The sequence below is a fragment of the Geotrypetes seraphini genome, chromosome 11 (genome assembly GCF_902459505.1).
Source record: "Geotrypetes seraphini chromosome 11, aGeoSer1.1, whole genome shotgun sequence".
Taxonomy (NCBI): domain Eukaryota; kingdom Metazoa; phylum Chordata; class Amphibia; order Gymnophiona; family Dermophiidae; genus Geotrypetes; species Geotrypetes seraphini.
The window spans coordinates 68859995-68876314 of record NC_047094.1 but is presented as its reverse complement, the minus strand read 5'-3'; the positions used below and the strand labels follow the sequence as shown (position 1 = coordinate 68876314).

The 16320-nt window shown below is 46.7% G+C and overlaps 1 protein-coding gene across 1 annotated transcript; it reads right to left on the bottom strand.

Annotated features, from left to right (window-relative positions):
- Positions 1-599: 599 nt before the first annotated feature.
- On the bottom strand, positions 600-16189 carry ERF (ETS2 repressor factor). The gene is given in 5 exon segments (XM_033914067.1): positions 600-2443; positions 2445-3562; positions 3733-3848; positions 4858-5092; positions 15988-16189. Coding segments are annotated over 5 exon segments (1578 nt in total). The 5' UTR covers positions 16010-16189; the 3' UTR covers positions 600-2356.
- Between the last annotated feature and the right edge of the window lie 131 nt (positions 16190-16320).

Sequence of the window (16320 nt, the reverse complement as noted above, 5' to 3'; positions counted from 1 at the left end):
CTTCAGTAGACTAGAAATTAACACAATTCCTAAATCCAGGGCCCTGAGGACTTTCACAATCTACAGATTTCACCCCCAGCTGCAGTCATAAAAACAAGAACTGCAATACTGGGACAGACTGAAGGTCCATGAAGCCCATATTCTGGTTTCCAACAGCAGCCAACCCAGGTCCCAAGTAGTAAAACAGATTCTATGCTGCTTATTTTAGGAATAAGAAGTGGATTTCCCCAAGCCATTTCAATAATGGCCTATGGACTTCTCTTTTAGGAAATTATCCAAGCCTCTTTTAAACAAGGCCAAGCTGATTTCATCACATTCTCCGTCAACAAATTCCAGAGTTTAAATACACGTTGTGTGAAGAAATATTTTCTCCAAGGAACGGGTCCAGTAGCAGATATAGGGACCTCTTCTTTTCACTCATTATTCTGGCAATGTTTGTATAGCACTGAATGATGAGACATTTCTTGTAGATACCCACGATGCTGAGACAGGCACTTAAGAATGCCATGACCTTGCTAAATATGAACCTCCTAGGACCCAGAATTACCTCTCTAGCCCCTTAATCTAAGTAGAGCAATCAAGCAACTGTTATTTGGTATGCAACCTTCTCTGAATACACACAATCAGGGATGGACATGTGGGTTAAGTTTTACACTGCACTGGAGGCTTCAAAACCTCACCTCAACCTTCTCTAATAGCCAACTAAATCCTGGGTTTTAAACACAGCACAGAATAATGGAGACCATATTCAAAGAAATAAAGACTTCTCATGAAGCAGCTATGTACTCAGAGAGAGGGATAAATGTTCCAGTCAGCTAGGCATGAAGGGCCTAGATCACCTTGTACACAGAATAAAGTCGAGAGCAAGAATTAGTTCAGCTGAATACACAGGCACATATGAGAAAAGCGTGCCTCAACAGCAAATAGGAGAATGAAGAGTCAGGGTGGATCAAGTATACCTGTAACCAGGGCCCGAGTCAGCTGCAGAGGAGGAGGGGTGTTATATTTTATGCACTGTGCCATGTCCTGAAGTCTCATGTTATCCCTGAGCAGGCAGAAGGCACAGCTGGTTCTTGTCTCACACCAAAGGCCCTTCCCTCCCCTTTTTTATCAACACCTTGGCCATCCCAATCTACCCTTATGCAACTAACCATGCACCTGTTCACATTAGGTTAAGGGGCTGAAATAGACTATATAGCACTGCTGAGGTGGGGAAGCTCATACCAGCACTAGTGCAGCTCTATCATTCAAATCACCTTCTGCCTGAGCTGGGAACATGCAGCATTATGGCTGAGAGACAGAGTAAAATGCCTCAAACACTGCAAATTCTGGGGCGGATATGACACTCATGTAGAGGTACCACTTCACAAGGCAGTTAGAGCAATGTTAAAAATTTCTCTCCACTAAAAAAAAAAAAAAGACCTGAATAATAGGACTTTTTCTTCTCAACAGTGGAAATCCCTCCCAAATAGAAAGGAATGCAAGGGGTCATTTGTCCATCCCCTACTTGGATGTCCCAACAGGCATGAGAAACTTCATAGAGGCTCCTACAGGATGGACTAAAGGCCAACCTAAAGTGGGATCCCAGAATATTCCCATCTTTTATCAAAACAGCTAGCTGCAGTGGCATGAGGGAGGAGTCCTCAAGAGATCAGGCCTAAAATTGGTAGCTGTCACCTCACGTTCCTAAGACCAACTTTGTGGTCTTAATACTGATTCACTTTCCAGCGCCCTGGTATATAAAAACCATATCTGTTCCTAAAGCTAGCAAAAGGCATTTAACTGCATTCATGTACAAATTTTCCCCTTAGGTGATCCACAAAAGCCAGACAAGCCAGGTCACACCGAACTACAGTTTTTTCAAAAAGATTTTTTTTCCAAAAAAGAGGCAAAATCTATTAAAATCCCTTTCCCAATTTTTTATATATATTTATATATGTATGCTGGGGTTTGTTTTTTTTAATTTCCTGGCTTTCTTTAAAAATAAAATTGATACACCTGAATAGCCAACAAAATTAAAGAGAGATATACACGTTCCCCCTTAAAAAGTTAAAAAGATGAGTAAACATTAACAAAGTTCATATGCTGTATATAAAGGCAGAGAAGAAATTTAGCAACAAGGAAGTAAAATACCCACAAAAAAGGAAGTCAGGAAAAGGTAGGAAGGCCCTCCCCCCAAAATAAAAAGATGTCCAAAGCGTCACAACACAAAGAAAAGGGTCAAAATTCCAAAACCAACAGAATAATCCCGATGAGTTTATAAGGCAGTAAAAACGGGGTTGCTTTGTATCCTTCCCCCACCTCCGAGGCAGGAAAGTATAAAAGGCGCAGAGTGCAATGTTGACACCAGACAAGCTCACGAGTCCCTGTTTTCTAATGACAACTCTGCTGTAGCCTGCTGCAAGTCCGCACTCACACGCCGGGCAGGTCCTGCATCAGAAAAAAGGACCCCTGGGACCTGTGTTGTCCTCGCCCCGCACCTTCTTGTCATCTGCCTCCTCCGCACATGCTTCAGTGCGCTGGTCCTCACTCCAACGTCGCTTAAAACGCAGCTTCAGTGGAATGCAGCGCCCACCCTCGTCCTGTGCAGGCACCCTCTCCATGCCAGCGGGAGATGGGATACCACTGCACTCCCCATCCAATCTCATCAATGGCACTCTCTCCTCGGGTACTGGGGCCATGGGAGCAGTGGGGGTCTTGAACACCTCTTCATCCTCGTCGCTAATATCAGTCACCTCCACCGTCAGCTCCTCCTCTGACTCCACATCAGATATTGGTTCCACTTTGATCTGTGGTAAGACCCCAGTTGGGCCCTCTGCTAACCTACTGGTGCTGGCTCCCTCACTCTGTACCAGCCCAAGCTTGTCCCGGTTCTTCCTGCCTGGTGGTGGAGGCTGCAGCTTAAACTTGAACGGTGCAGGGTCCTCATGGGGCAGTGTCAGGGGGGGCTGCTTCTCAGGTCGCTGAGGCTGGGGCACCACAATGCTTGGGTAATGCAGGAAGGCACGAGGACTCAGATGATAGTTGTAAACACTCTGCGTGTGAGCTTGCAGGTAGCGTTTCATGTCCTCAGGATTGAAAGAAAAATGACTGCCACCAGGGTACATGGGGCTTAGTGTAGGTGATGGTGTGTAACTCATGTGGTTAGGGGTCATTGGCAAGGCTGGGGAGAGTTGAGGGGGCAGGAGGGCTCCTGGAGCTCCCATGGGCGAGACAGGAAAAGGGCTGAGAGGTTCTGGAACCCGAGGTCGGGGGTAGACACGAAAGAAGCTCTCATGAGCCAGGCGGGCATGGGCAGGCAGTGGGGGCCCCCGAAAGGCATTCAGTTCAGCCCCACGGCGTTGTTCTTCTGCAAGACTCTCCTCCACCTCCGAGTTAGCTGAGGTTCCATCACTGCAGTCACTGACAGAGCCACGGGCCACACGCCGAGCCACTGAAGAGAAGACAGTTGGAGAGCGCAGATCCTCACTAGGAGACAGGACATCCGAAGGAGTAGATGGTGGAAAGCGGAAGTGGGAGCCACCAGAGGGTACAGGCGGGGCACTCTGAGGAATGGGTCCACCTGCAAGGTAGAAAAGATCAGTCAGTCACATATGTGTGAAAAAATTACACTGCTGAAGACATTCCCAACTCCACCCAGAACCCATAGGAGACAACACCCATCAGACTACATGCTGTGCCAAGGACTCTTGTGCCCTAGTTACTAATATGTGTGGAAGGATAAGGACTCACCCCCCATGCCCATATCTATGAAGGGATAGTTGACCAACACCAATTTGTTGAAGTTGAATTTGTAGGTGAAACGTTTGCCTTTAGTCTTGTGGAGGATCCGTTTGTTGTAGTAATACCTAAGAAACAAAACATATATCCAACCATTAGCCATATGCATTGGCCACTTCAGACACGCTATCAAAACGACTATTCCGAAGCTTAACACCTGGCAGTCTGCTGCTGTGGCCATTGTTAACACCCACCCTATAATCCTGAAATCAACTGATCCTATTAGAAGAGTGGCCTGGTGGTTAGAGCACCAGGTTTCACATCTAGGGGTGCCCGGTTCAAGTCACTTAACCTTCCAATGCCTCAGGTACAAAATTAGATCGTGAGCCCTCCAGGGACATGAAATGCTTACTGTACCTGAATGTAACTCACCTTGAGCTACTGAAAAAGTGTGAGCAAAAATCCAAAATAATTAACAGTGACTTGGAGGATGGTGCAGGTAAGGAAGAGGCACAACACACCAAAATAGGATGACAGGCATTTTGAGCAAATACCTTTCTTATCCAGACATGGTCTACGAAGTCTGTATGTGGGAGAGCCCCAAAGACCTGTACAATCAGGACACTGTGTGGGAGATTTCACTTTGCTAAGGACAGATCACTGGTTCCAATGTTCTTTGCATTTTTACTGCCTCTCCCACTGGGCCTCTTCAAACAGTCCAAAACTTTACTCTGGAATTTCCTCTTCACTACTGCTTGGGAGATGTGCTACATGACTACATTAACTCTATCTCTGGATGAAGGGCTGGTTTGCAACCCCACCCCTCAGCTTTCACTTGTTTTTACTTGTCTTGTTCTAATTATGCTGTGGAAACAAAAGTTAGAAAATGCCTCTTCTACACAAGCCCCTCCAAAGTAGCATTTGCAAGCACTCTTATTAAGCTAGAATCTGTTTCTAACAATGATCATGTGTCTCTTCCTGCAGGGTGAGGCCCTGAAAAAACCTACTCATCTCATGAGAGGTAGATCAGAGTTCAATGACTTGAGTAGCAGGATTACATTTAAAATTTGATTCCATATTCCGATCCAGTGCACAGCACTGGAGCTCTCTACCACAGATAGCAGCAGTCATCAGTACCTCAAAGCTCGGCTCAGCTTGTCATAGTTCATCTGAGGTTTGCACTTTCGCACCCCCCACAGCCGGGCCACTTCATCAGGGTCCTTGATGACAAACTCTCCATAATCTCCTTGCCAAGCAATGACATCGTGATATTCCTCTTTTCGCAGTAATTCAAGGATGAAGTGCCAGAGCTGGATCTGCCGAGAGCCAGGGCTAGACTCAGGTTTGTATGCCCAGTCGGGGAAGGCGAACCCTGAAAAGAAAAAAAAAACAACACACATATGGAACCACCACCCTTCTGTAAGCATTGCAGACCCTTCCAACTTGATATGCAAGATCTTAGATACACCCTAGTGCCACCTCTACAGTGCAACACAGACAGTGAATCATTGCTAATGATCCCTAGGTCCAGGAGAGGATGCCAGGAGAATTAGGGAAAGGGGAAGCAGGCAGAGAGACTAAGAAGCATTAAAGAAAGATGTGCTGGGATCCAACCAAAATAAAACCAGATGGCAATACCAACCAAAAATCTCTCTCCTATACCTGATCTATCCAAGAAAGATCTACAGAGAATGAGCCATTGAAATTATACCCGTGCTCCTTACAGAAATACTGCTTGGAGGTGGAGACACAGAACAAACTCACAATTCATTGTGTAACCTATCCCATGCCTCCCTCTCATCCCCAAACTTCATTTGGGAACTCATGACTGTAAGAATGCTCTTTGGCTGCTACTTCCTTGTCTCCCAACCTTTGAAAGAGTTATGCTATTTCTATAACAAGCAGCAGGGCTGCTAGGGATCTCCAAAGGGTGGTTAGGAAGTGTGTGGCGGGTGGGGAAAGACGGGTGTCTCAAAAATCCCCTTCACACTTCCTCAGGCCTGAGCAGCAGCAGTCGTGACTTGTTCCACAGCAAAACCGGCAGAACTCCCGACCACATGGAATATTTACAGACTGAGGTCACCGCATCTTCCAGACAAAGAGGCTTTTCTTAGCAGGAACAGCAGCAGGGCCAAGCACAGCCCTTCCCCTAAAGAGACTCGTGTCAGACAGTGCAGGCCTGGCACTTACCTCCCCACTCAGCCCTTCCTCCATCAACTACTGCCCCTGGAAATGCTAGCAATCATCTCTTACAGACTGTGCCTTCAAGGAGACACCCACCACAGCCCCAATTACACAAATACCCTTTCATATATTATCTAAAATGACAGGAACATGGACCCGGAAGGGATATTCACAATTTATCCCTGTATCCCAGAAAGGATTTGTTCTCCTTAAACCAGCACAGAAAGCTTATATAACCTGCTATCTAGCTCTTAAACAATCAGAAAGATCTAATATCCAGTCTCATTGTGCCACACTGGTGTTTACGTATACATCTGTCACCTTAACTGCCAGAACACCCACTCTGTACACAGCATGCTCCCTATCAGAAAGACCTGTCCCCCCAAGTAATGCATCTCATGGAAGGGGCTGTCTGAACACTTTTAGATCAAATCTGATTCTTTACTTTTTAAACACCACACAGACTCATAACTGCACAGTGACCACATCAGGCAAAGCTCAGGATGTGGTTGACAACTATCAGCTTCCCTCAGCTCAGGGAAAGGAATTTTTGGTTGAGTTGAAAGGACAGAGAGGATGCCAGCTTGACCCTGATAAAACCTCTCAACTATACTTGCACCCTGCCATCCCCATACAAATTGTCAGACTTTGATGCATGATGAAGGAAAATGGGTTAATCAGCCAAATATTTTCCCTCCCCATCCAAAAAAAGAAGACTTTTTTTTTTTAATTACTCCAGGAAACAAGGTTTGCACTGTAGTATGAAAACAATAGCTCGATACCCATCATGCTTTGCAGAGGTGGGACTCTACCCAGCCCTTGTGCCGCTGGCTTAAGTCAGAGCAGGGTAGGGCATGGGTGGAAAGGGGGGTAACATACCAGAGCCCTACTCTAGATTCAGACTGTCCCTGGGGGCAGGAGAACAAAACAGAACAGTAGCTTCCTGGTTCCTGCTGAGCAACAAAGACCGTATGTCACAATACAGCAGGTGAGAAAGATCCATACACCTAAACTCATCCATGCCAATATATGCCAGATTCAGTTCCAGGGAACACACATATAGCTACAGGAGTGTGTGGCGCAGTGGTTGGATCTACAGCCTCAGCACCCTGGGATTGTGGGTTCAAACCCCGCGCTGCTCCTTGTGACCCTGGGCAAGTCACTTAATCCTCCATATCCCCAGGTACGTTAGATAGATTGTGAGCCCACCGGGACAGAGAGGGAAAAATGCTTGAGTACCTGATTGTAAAAACCGCTTAGATAACCTTGATAGGCGGTATATAAAATCCTAATAATAAACTTCTCCCCCTTCCCCTCTACCCAAACTCATGGAATCTATATATTCCAACTCCTAGCCCCCAAAACAGTCTTCAATGCCATCATGCCTAGGGTGGCACACCAGAGTGTTGGCAGAACAGCAAAAAGAAGATGAAATTGTTTAGTTTATTCAATTTTTATATTACTGCCTCTCATTGGAAAAAAAACCCCCAAAAAACAGCAGCAATGCATTTTACAGTAAAATATACTTTTTGGGTGGACATGCACATGGGTGAGGACACAATTACAAAGGTGCTATGGAGATTTAGTTCACCCAAAACTTGATGAATTCTAGGAGTTTTCAGAAAGATAGCTGGTAAAAAATAAATGTTGATACCAGTCACCAAGAAGAGCGACTGAGCTTAGTTCTGATCACCAGGCACTTTCCAGTTTCATAACAGCACATAAACTATCCATACCACAGGCTATCATGCATAACCCTCCCCCCCCAAAAAAAAAAACTGATGTGAGGAGTGAGGACACTTTCACTCTCTCCAACTCACAAAAGGAGGGGGCTTCAGTTTACAGATGCTGCAGTTTTTACTATATTATGGGTGAATGAGAGGGGGCACAAAATAACTGCAGCTCACCATTTCCCAAATCCCAGCCAATTCCGCAGGCATCAATAATTCAACTGTTAAGTGGGTAATGGAGGCCTGAGGGAGCCATGTGCTACTACAAGGACGCTCACAAAGGCATCCAAACTGTGATGTCACCCAGCACTGCACTGCCAATAGAGGTAGTGGCATCCATTCCACTCCCCCCCCCCCCCATACACACTCTCTCCGGGAAATGGTAGTATTCCATAATACAGAACACATCAGCAGATAGACCTCCAGGCCCCTCCCCCAATCAGATACATTATCATGGATGGGGTAATTTGAGCATTCAGTATGCCCTTATAATACAAGGGAAAGGGGGCTGTCCATATGAACCCCTCTCTGAAAGCAGCATGCATCATTAGCTCAGTATGAAAACCACTATCAATTTACCAGTTAGGGCAGTGGTTCCCAACCAGTCACATTTTCTGAATATGCTTGAGAGAAATCTGAATGCAATGAAAGCAGTGCATGCAAATCACTCATAAATATTCACTGTGGATATCCTGAAAACCTGACTGGCTGAGGTTCCCCCCAAGACTTATGGGAAATACCAAATTTGGGAAAAATCCCACCGATGTCACAACATCCAAAAAGGATACGGTATGACCGGCACATTATTGTCAAGCCAAAATCCAGAGTCAACCACTCCAAAAGAGGGAGAGGGGCTACAGTGTTTCAAAATGAATACAGATGGAAAAGTTAGCCAGAAGTACAATCCAAATGTTTTCAAACGAGAGACTACATCTGTGCCCCATCCTACCACTCTGCACAAGTCACTCCATATTAATTGGGGTAGGGTGGAGGGGAGAGCTGGCCTACAGATGTTCCCGGGGTGTGGAAAAATAAAAACCACACAAGTCACTTAGAGCATCTTTGAAACTTGCCGACACACACAAGTCCTTTATAGACAGAGAGAAATTCTGGTAACTGTGTACCAGTCTCCAAGCAACCAGGAACACAGAAAGAGAGAAAGTGAAAAGCTGTGCTAAAAATAAGCTTGTCAGAGAAAAGAAGGAAAAAATATTCAATTTCAAATCTACACCGGTTCATATAAATAAAGGGGATAACACTAATACAGAAAACACTATTCTCGTAATCCTCAAAGTACTTCAATCTTGCCCTACACAACCTGTCACCTACTTTCCCTTAAGCTCCAGTGTGGGGGCGAGATTTGTTATACCTTACCCTCAGCCAACCATGGCCACAAGTGTGCAGCCCACCTTGTTCAGAGCCTGAGGGAATACAAGTGTTAATCATGCTTCTGAAATCTGAACCAGTCATTTTCTTTCTTCCAAAAAGTCAAGCCACTTCTGGGCCTACCCACACTGCCCTTCCTCCCCTTTTGGATAATGCTGTACCCTCTAAGATGGCTGCTGCATCTACTGGGAAGTATTCACCTACAGCCTGAGAGGGACTCTGAGCAAAGAAAAGCTTTCATCTGTACAAGGACTCTACTTGTTAAGTCACATTTCTGACAAAAAGCCTCATTATGCACTCCTCTCCACCTCAACATGTGTCAAACAGGAACTGCTCAGGTACAATCCTTAAAAAGCAGAAGGGGGCAGACTATATTTACAGAGAGACATATCTAATTCCTCCTCAAACCCCAAAAACATACAAATGAGAAAGGAGAACTGGAAGCATGAAGGAAGCACACAGACTGGTATTCTGAGACACAGCTGTAATGGCTAAATTTAAGTTGTCAAACCAGATCCTCCCTCTCCATCTGAGTGCTCGGAACTCAGATCAAACACCTCCATTACCAGATGAATCCAAAGGTTCTAGTGCTTCCACACTGGTACCCTGAAAGGTATAAAAGGGAGGGGTGAGGCGGTTACAAAGGAGCCACTGAAAAAGGAAGGGCTTGGAGGGAAGGTGATATTGCCAGTGTGTTCTTATTTCTGCTCTTAAGCGACTCCTGCTCTGGAAGGCCACCTGCAGAACCTACTGTAATGACAGCCAGGGCAGGGAGAGGACTGGCACAGGTTATGTTACTTTAACACAGGGATCTCAAAGTCCCTCCTTGAGGGCTGCAATCCAGTCGGGTTTTCAGGATTTCCCCAATGACTATGCATTGAAAGCAGTGCATGCAAATAGATCTCATGTACATTGATTGGGGAAATCCTGAAAACCTGACTGGATTGCAGCCCTCAAGGAGGAACTTTGAGACCCCTGCTTTAACAGTATGTACCCAAAACTTGTTCCTTAAAAATATGCTACTTCCTGCATGTCCCTTTTCTGAAAACAGAACCTTTCTAGCAATGCTTCTAACTCCCTCCCCCAGACAAAACACATTGTCTCTTTTAAAGGAGCAGGGATCCCCCCCCAAACAAACAATGGTACTGGGACCTAACATTGCTTGTATAGTACCTCTCTTTTCAATTAGAGGAGCCTCAGAACATCCTATCCATCCCTCTCCCAACGGAAAAGGAGTCTCCAGACATCCCTCCCCTTCCCCGTCAGAAGCGAGGGGCCGAGGTTAGGAGCAACATGCCGCCACGGGGCTGAGTCAGACACACACAGGATGCCTGTTCTTTATAATTAAAGAGGGATAAACAAGCCGGTGACATCAGGCCCTGGTGCAGCCTGGACAGGGCAGCTTTGAAAGGGGCTCTGTGTATAGCTATACACCAAGCCAAGCTGGAGGAGGGGGACTAACTCCTCCTCCAGCCTTCCTAAACAGAGTCCAGACTGCACCAAAGTACACAAGCCCACTACATCCGGAACCACACAGTGGGAAGCAGCACAGAGCATTACCCCCACCCCCCATACAACAGATGCCCTCAAGCTAAAGGAAGCAGCAGTATGGCACCTGGCTGATCAGCTCTCAGATTTACACCACTCATTCTTGGCCCCCATATTCTCCCCCCTCACCCCATAACTTCCAGCCTTACACACACCTCCCAACCACACCCAACCCCTGCACCCCCCCCCCACCTTACACACTACATGCAGCTGGAAAACAGGAAAAGGAACATCTGTGTAAAAATAGTTGTGGAAAAAGAATGCATCACACACAAAGCCTGATTACCCAGGAGGGAAATCTCCCATGAACTAGAAAAAGAGAGACTAAACAAAGCCAAAGCAAATGTGGAAAGTCCCTCCCACAGCAGGGAGTGTCCGGTCCCCCAACTCACAAGGACCTTTCTTATACTTTTCCCACAGAGAAGAATGGACTGTGAAGCTTGAATCCTGGCTCAGACCTGTGCTCAGCTCACCACTTCAGATTCTGATAAAACACCAGTGTATTTGCTGTGTTAGTCCACTTGTATATCTAGGAATAAAGGTCAAACGATCTGTAGGCAATACCTTTTTATTGGACTAATGCATTTATGATTTATTTTTTTAACCCACTGCTATCTTGTTCTGTTTGCTGTTGTAAGATAACTGGAGAGCCATTATCCAAGAGTATCAACTCTGTAAAGAACACATCCAGATGGTTGCAATCCCATTCCACACTGCAGTGGGCACAAACAAAAGTTAACTTTTAATCTATTAACTCAAGTTTTACCATGAAGTTAGAAAGTAATCACACACACACAAGAGAAATTACGGACAAGTCAAAAGTTCAGTGCTTGAAGCACAAGGAGAGGCTGTATTCAGGTGCCAGCAGAAACTATACCTGCGCCAAGGGAACAGATATTGGGGACTCTCAAACAGCCAACAGGACATGGCAGAGGAAGGACTCATCAGAAAAGCAGCACCCCCCTTGCTCTTTATTTCTGCTGGGGTTGCTGCACCAAACCAGGCACAAAACCCACTTCATGCCCCTGGAAAGCAAGGGGGTTGTTGTTTCCCCCCTTCCACCCCCAGCCAAAAGCTTTTATGGATTCCAAAGTTCAAATTCTCATCCTTGTTTCGCCCTTCCAGGAATGTACAGACAACCCATCCGCTACATTCCTGCGTCTGTGCTCTCTTGAGCCAGAGACAAATATATTCACACAGCATAAGCTGAGCCAGAGAGACAGAAAGTGAGGGAAAGAGACAGATAAACTCTTGCAGTGTGTGCGCTATAAGCAAGAGAAACACTCCAGCACTGTGCTCTGAGTCAGAGAGCACATCCCACACAACCATTTCTGCAGTATTTGTGCACGCTCATAGAGATGGGAAAAGATCAGCTAATTTTATATTGTACGAGCACTGAAGTGCCAGAGAAAAAGCAGAAATAGGAGACAACTCCAGGACAAGGATTCAGTAAAGTTCAACTTACTTCTACTTTCTGGGCTGTATCAGAAATTTCGCCCTTGTTCCTTTCTCCAAGTTTCATGCTGATGAAATATGGATGGCCATTCTCAACTGGGAGTAGGGGGTGGGGAGAGAAGCAATGTCTCCATCCCCATGTTCATTCAATAATCAACTTCCAAATGTTCCTACTCGGCACAGGAATGCGGGAAGGAGTATTAAGCAGATACTTGTCTCATACTTGTCTCAGCACCCACTAAAATGTTTCACTGTTACCGTCTCTTCAAACTTTCAGCAATTCCCCCCCTCTCCCCCCTCCCCATTACTAGCTACTGTAGGAACACATACAGGGTTCCATGTCTGACCTGAGGGTTAATTATTAAACATGACAGTACTTCTCACAGGGATATTCAACAGCAGCTGGCCACCAACAGATAGCTTTCAAAAGAAGGAAAAGATGGTGAATGTTGTGTCCCCTCCAACCCCTGAAGAAGACTTTTTGTCGAAACGCGGACCGTGTTAGGTCCTGTATCCCTAGCGGACTAGGTCCTTTAAGGCTCTTATGTGGATTTACTTTTATATGGATGGAATTATTTTATGTGGATGATTTCCGTGTACCTTTGATACTTTCAAATAAAGTCCATTTAGGAACATCGTCACTCCACAGAGTTTTTTTTTGGTTTTCCCTCCAACCAACATAACATGTAAAGTAGTTATCCTACAAAAAAAATTACAAAATGTAAAAAAACATTCTAAGGGGGGAAAACGTAAAATATCATTTTCAAGTAAACCCTCCTAACTGAGATTTCTTCCACAGTTCAAAGACTATGAGGTCCTCTTCTCCTTCCAGTTAGTTACTTTTAAAATCAGGGACAATGAAAGAGGATGAGGTGTTTGTGTTCTGAAGCATTGGGGGGGGGGCAGAGAATGTCATGCATCTTAAGTGCAATTGAGTCAGCTGTTGCTCCTCTGCAAGAGTTTGGAGGGGTGGAAGGTCTGCAGCCTCTACAGCAAAGGTCTTCAATTCAGTCCTTGAGGCTCACAAAACCCAGCCTGATTTTCAGGATTTCCACCATAAAGATCTATCTGCATGCATTGGAAGTAGTTCATACAAAAATACAAATAGATTTCATACATATTCAAGGTGGAAATCCTGAAAATGAGTCTGGGTTTTGTGAACCTGTATTTGAGGACCCTTGCTCTACAGTTTGTTCCCTCTGCAAGGCGGGAGCATTCCCTGGGCCTCAGATTACATCTTTTACACAGGAAGATCCCCTGAGAAGGTAATGCTCTAACCACAAAAATTTGCACTTCATTCCCATGGGTTTCACAGCACTCTCCTCTTCACTTCCTATCAAGCTGCTAGTTCTATGGAGAGCTGCCCATGTAGACAGTCTGATACTATAGAGGTGGTGTTAAAGAGGATCACAATGTAAAGTTTCACCTTCCTAAGGCTACAGAATCTGGCAATAAGGTTAGGAGCAGGACAAGATGAAGTTTAGACACACACAGGCCTTCCCATACATGCTCAAGAATTTGCAAAAAAAAAAAAAAAAAAAAACAGGGCTCCTAGAATTGTTACTGTCACTTTAAATACTCTCCCCCTCCCCCACTACACCACCCTTTTCGGATAATCCCCTGAGCCAAAAGCTAAAAGGCTGGAATTCAATCTGAGCCTCAAAAAACTAACATTACATCACTCTAATGCCTGCCCGCCCTTAAAGGGGCAGACAGAAGACTGTAAACATAAGACATCCCCCCCCCCAAATCAAAGTTACTGACATCGGCTAAAACAGCACGACGATCCGAGGTGTAAAAATAAAGGAAAAGGGAGAAAGAAACTAGCACTGACCAGGAAAAGCTACGAAAAACCACTATAGTTATTCCCCAACGCTTTTTATTTCAACTTTTTACCTTATTTTTAAATTCTCTCGTCTGATCAGATCAAGGTCATAATCAGAATAGGTCCCCATGCCATGCTTCAACACTCCCACCCCACCCCGATCGGTCTTTTTTTACTCAAGTTATTGTGCCACCAAGTACTACGATTGCCTCCCAATCCTGGCTGAAAGGACTTAAAACTTAAGGAAACAGTGCTTCCCCCTCCCCCCGGAGTGGAAGGGTGTGTGTGTGGGGGGGGGAGGGGGTGCAGCGTGGGATCAGAGCAAGAGGGGGTGCACAGCGTGGGCCCAAAAAAGGGGAGCCCAGATGGGCCAGGATTGAGGCCACGCCGGGGGCGATGAGTGGAGCTGATGTGGCTCAGGCCTTGGCCCCAAGGAGGAAACAAGTTTTAACAGCAGCGGAGACACTTCAAAGGAGCTCAAATTCCAGAAGGAGACAATCCGGCTGAAGGGGGAGGGGCGGGTTTAAGGTGGCGTCCAAAGAATCCGAGCGGGAAGAGGAGTGACATGAACCTCACTGTCGTCGTCCTCCTCCTCCTCTCCCCATTCCAACACTATTAAAATCAGCATTAAAAAAAATCCTCTTTGCAATTCCTTCAATATTGTCGATCACTGCTCAGCCCTTCCATGCCAACCAACCCTTTTCGTTCACGAGCCAGAAAATCATGCCTATATCTCCCAAAACCGTGCCAGGAAAAGCTGGTGCCGGGAAAGGGGGTGACGGATAGGCTCTGATTTAAAAGAAGTCTTACGCCTAACCGTAAAAAAAAAACAAAAAACCCAAATCTAATAATCTGCGGCTCTCCCTGACGCCCCCTTCTAATTTGCAAGGATTTTTATAAAAGAATCTCCTCCCACCGCCACATATTCACAAAAAGAAAGGACAAGGAAAACTTCCCAAGGCCGCTCCACCTTAAGACCACGTTGTTTGTCGGAAACAAAAAGTTTCTTTTTCGAACCTTCACCTCCCGGCTCGGAAACTTTGTAAACTCTTTACCCTCTCGGAGGGGTGGAATGAGGCAAAGAACCACGGAGGAAGGGAAGCGTGCAGCCTGGGGGCGGTGCGCCTGATCTGCCACCCCCGCAAGAGTTAATCCCCCCCCCACCCTGATCCTCCCCGCTGGAGGCAGCTAAACGCACAGACTGTGTACCTCGGGGGGTCATCCCAGTTCTCGAGTCTAGTTTAACGTAAACTGGCGAGAGGGGTCATTGTCCGCTCAACACCCCCCTCTCGGAGCAGCTCGGCAGAAATCACCGCTCTCTTTTAAGAAATATAACCGCAGATAGAAGCAGCGCACGTGGAACCAGCGCCCCCCCCCCCTCTCCCTCCCTGCCGGAGAAGCCGCTCCACGATCTCTAATTACATTTGTACGAAGAAACGACCCAACACGCCAACCCAACTCCGTTAACACAAACTTTGTTTCGTTTCGTTCCGTCCCCCATAACGATAAATTCCGTGATGGAAGAAAAAAAAAACCCCCCAGAACCCAACAACTTCAGAAATCGGAAATTAGAAAAGGCGATCGGAGTAGGAAGGGATTATTCTTTCACTCCCTCCGTCTTCTCAAATTCGCTAGTCTGGAAATATGAAGATATGAGTAGCAAATCCTTCCCTCTGCAAACGGAAATCTTCAAATGCCAGGAACGAAAAGCCAACAAAGACTCGACTTCGCCGAAAGGGGGGGGGGGGGGAGAGAGATTTAATAATATTTTTTACAGGAGAACGAGACACGAGAACCGGACCGTGTAGGACCAGGTAGGGGCTACAAGGAAAAGAAGCAACAGGTCCCCAGGAGAGCAACTCTGCAAAGAGGAGAGTGACTTAGAGAAGCGGCAACAGGGTGGGGGGAGGCGATCGCAGGAGCACCGCACCATCCCTACCCGCCTGAAAACATTACTTCCCCCCCCCCCCCACCCCACTTCACTGAAAGTAATCTTAGTGGCGCCTGGCCGCGGTGCACAGAACTTTAAGCCCGTAACCCCACCCTGCGGTGCACGGGGTTGATTCATCTCTCTAGGAGTAAGTGGCCGGGCGCCCGGGGAGCACTTTTGCAGCCCGGTGCCGCCGTTCTTCCGCCCACCTGTGTCCGCCGGAGTCTTCATGGCTGCAGGCTGCCCGTCTCCGATCCCCAGTGGCGGCAGGCTGCTTTCGCGTTTTGTCCCGACGCCTCTGTCTCCGGCAACAGAATCCCGCCCGGTACTCCAGCTACCGGACCGGAGTCTCTGGTCCCAGCGCCCCGCCGCTGCCAACTTCCCAGCTCTTTCCCCCAGACCCCGGCAGCGTCTCCCTCCCTGCGCCGCCCCGCTCCGTCCTTTAATAGCGCCGCCTGCATGGGACGCCCCCTCAGTACGTCACGGCCCAGCACCGCGTCGCCATAGAAACAGCTCCCCCCACCGATCTGCCCCCTCCCACT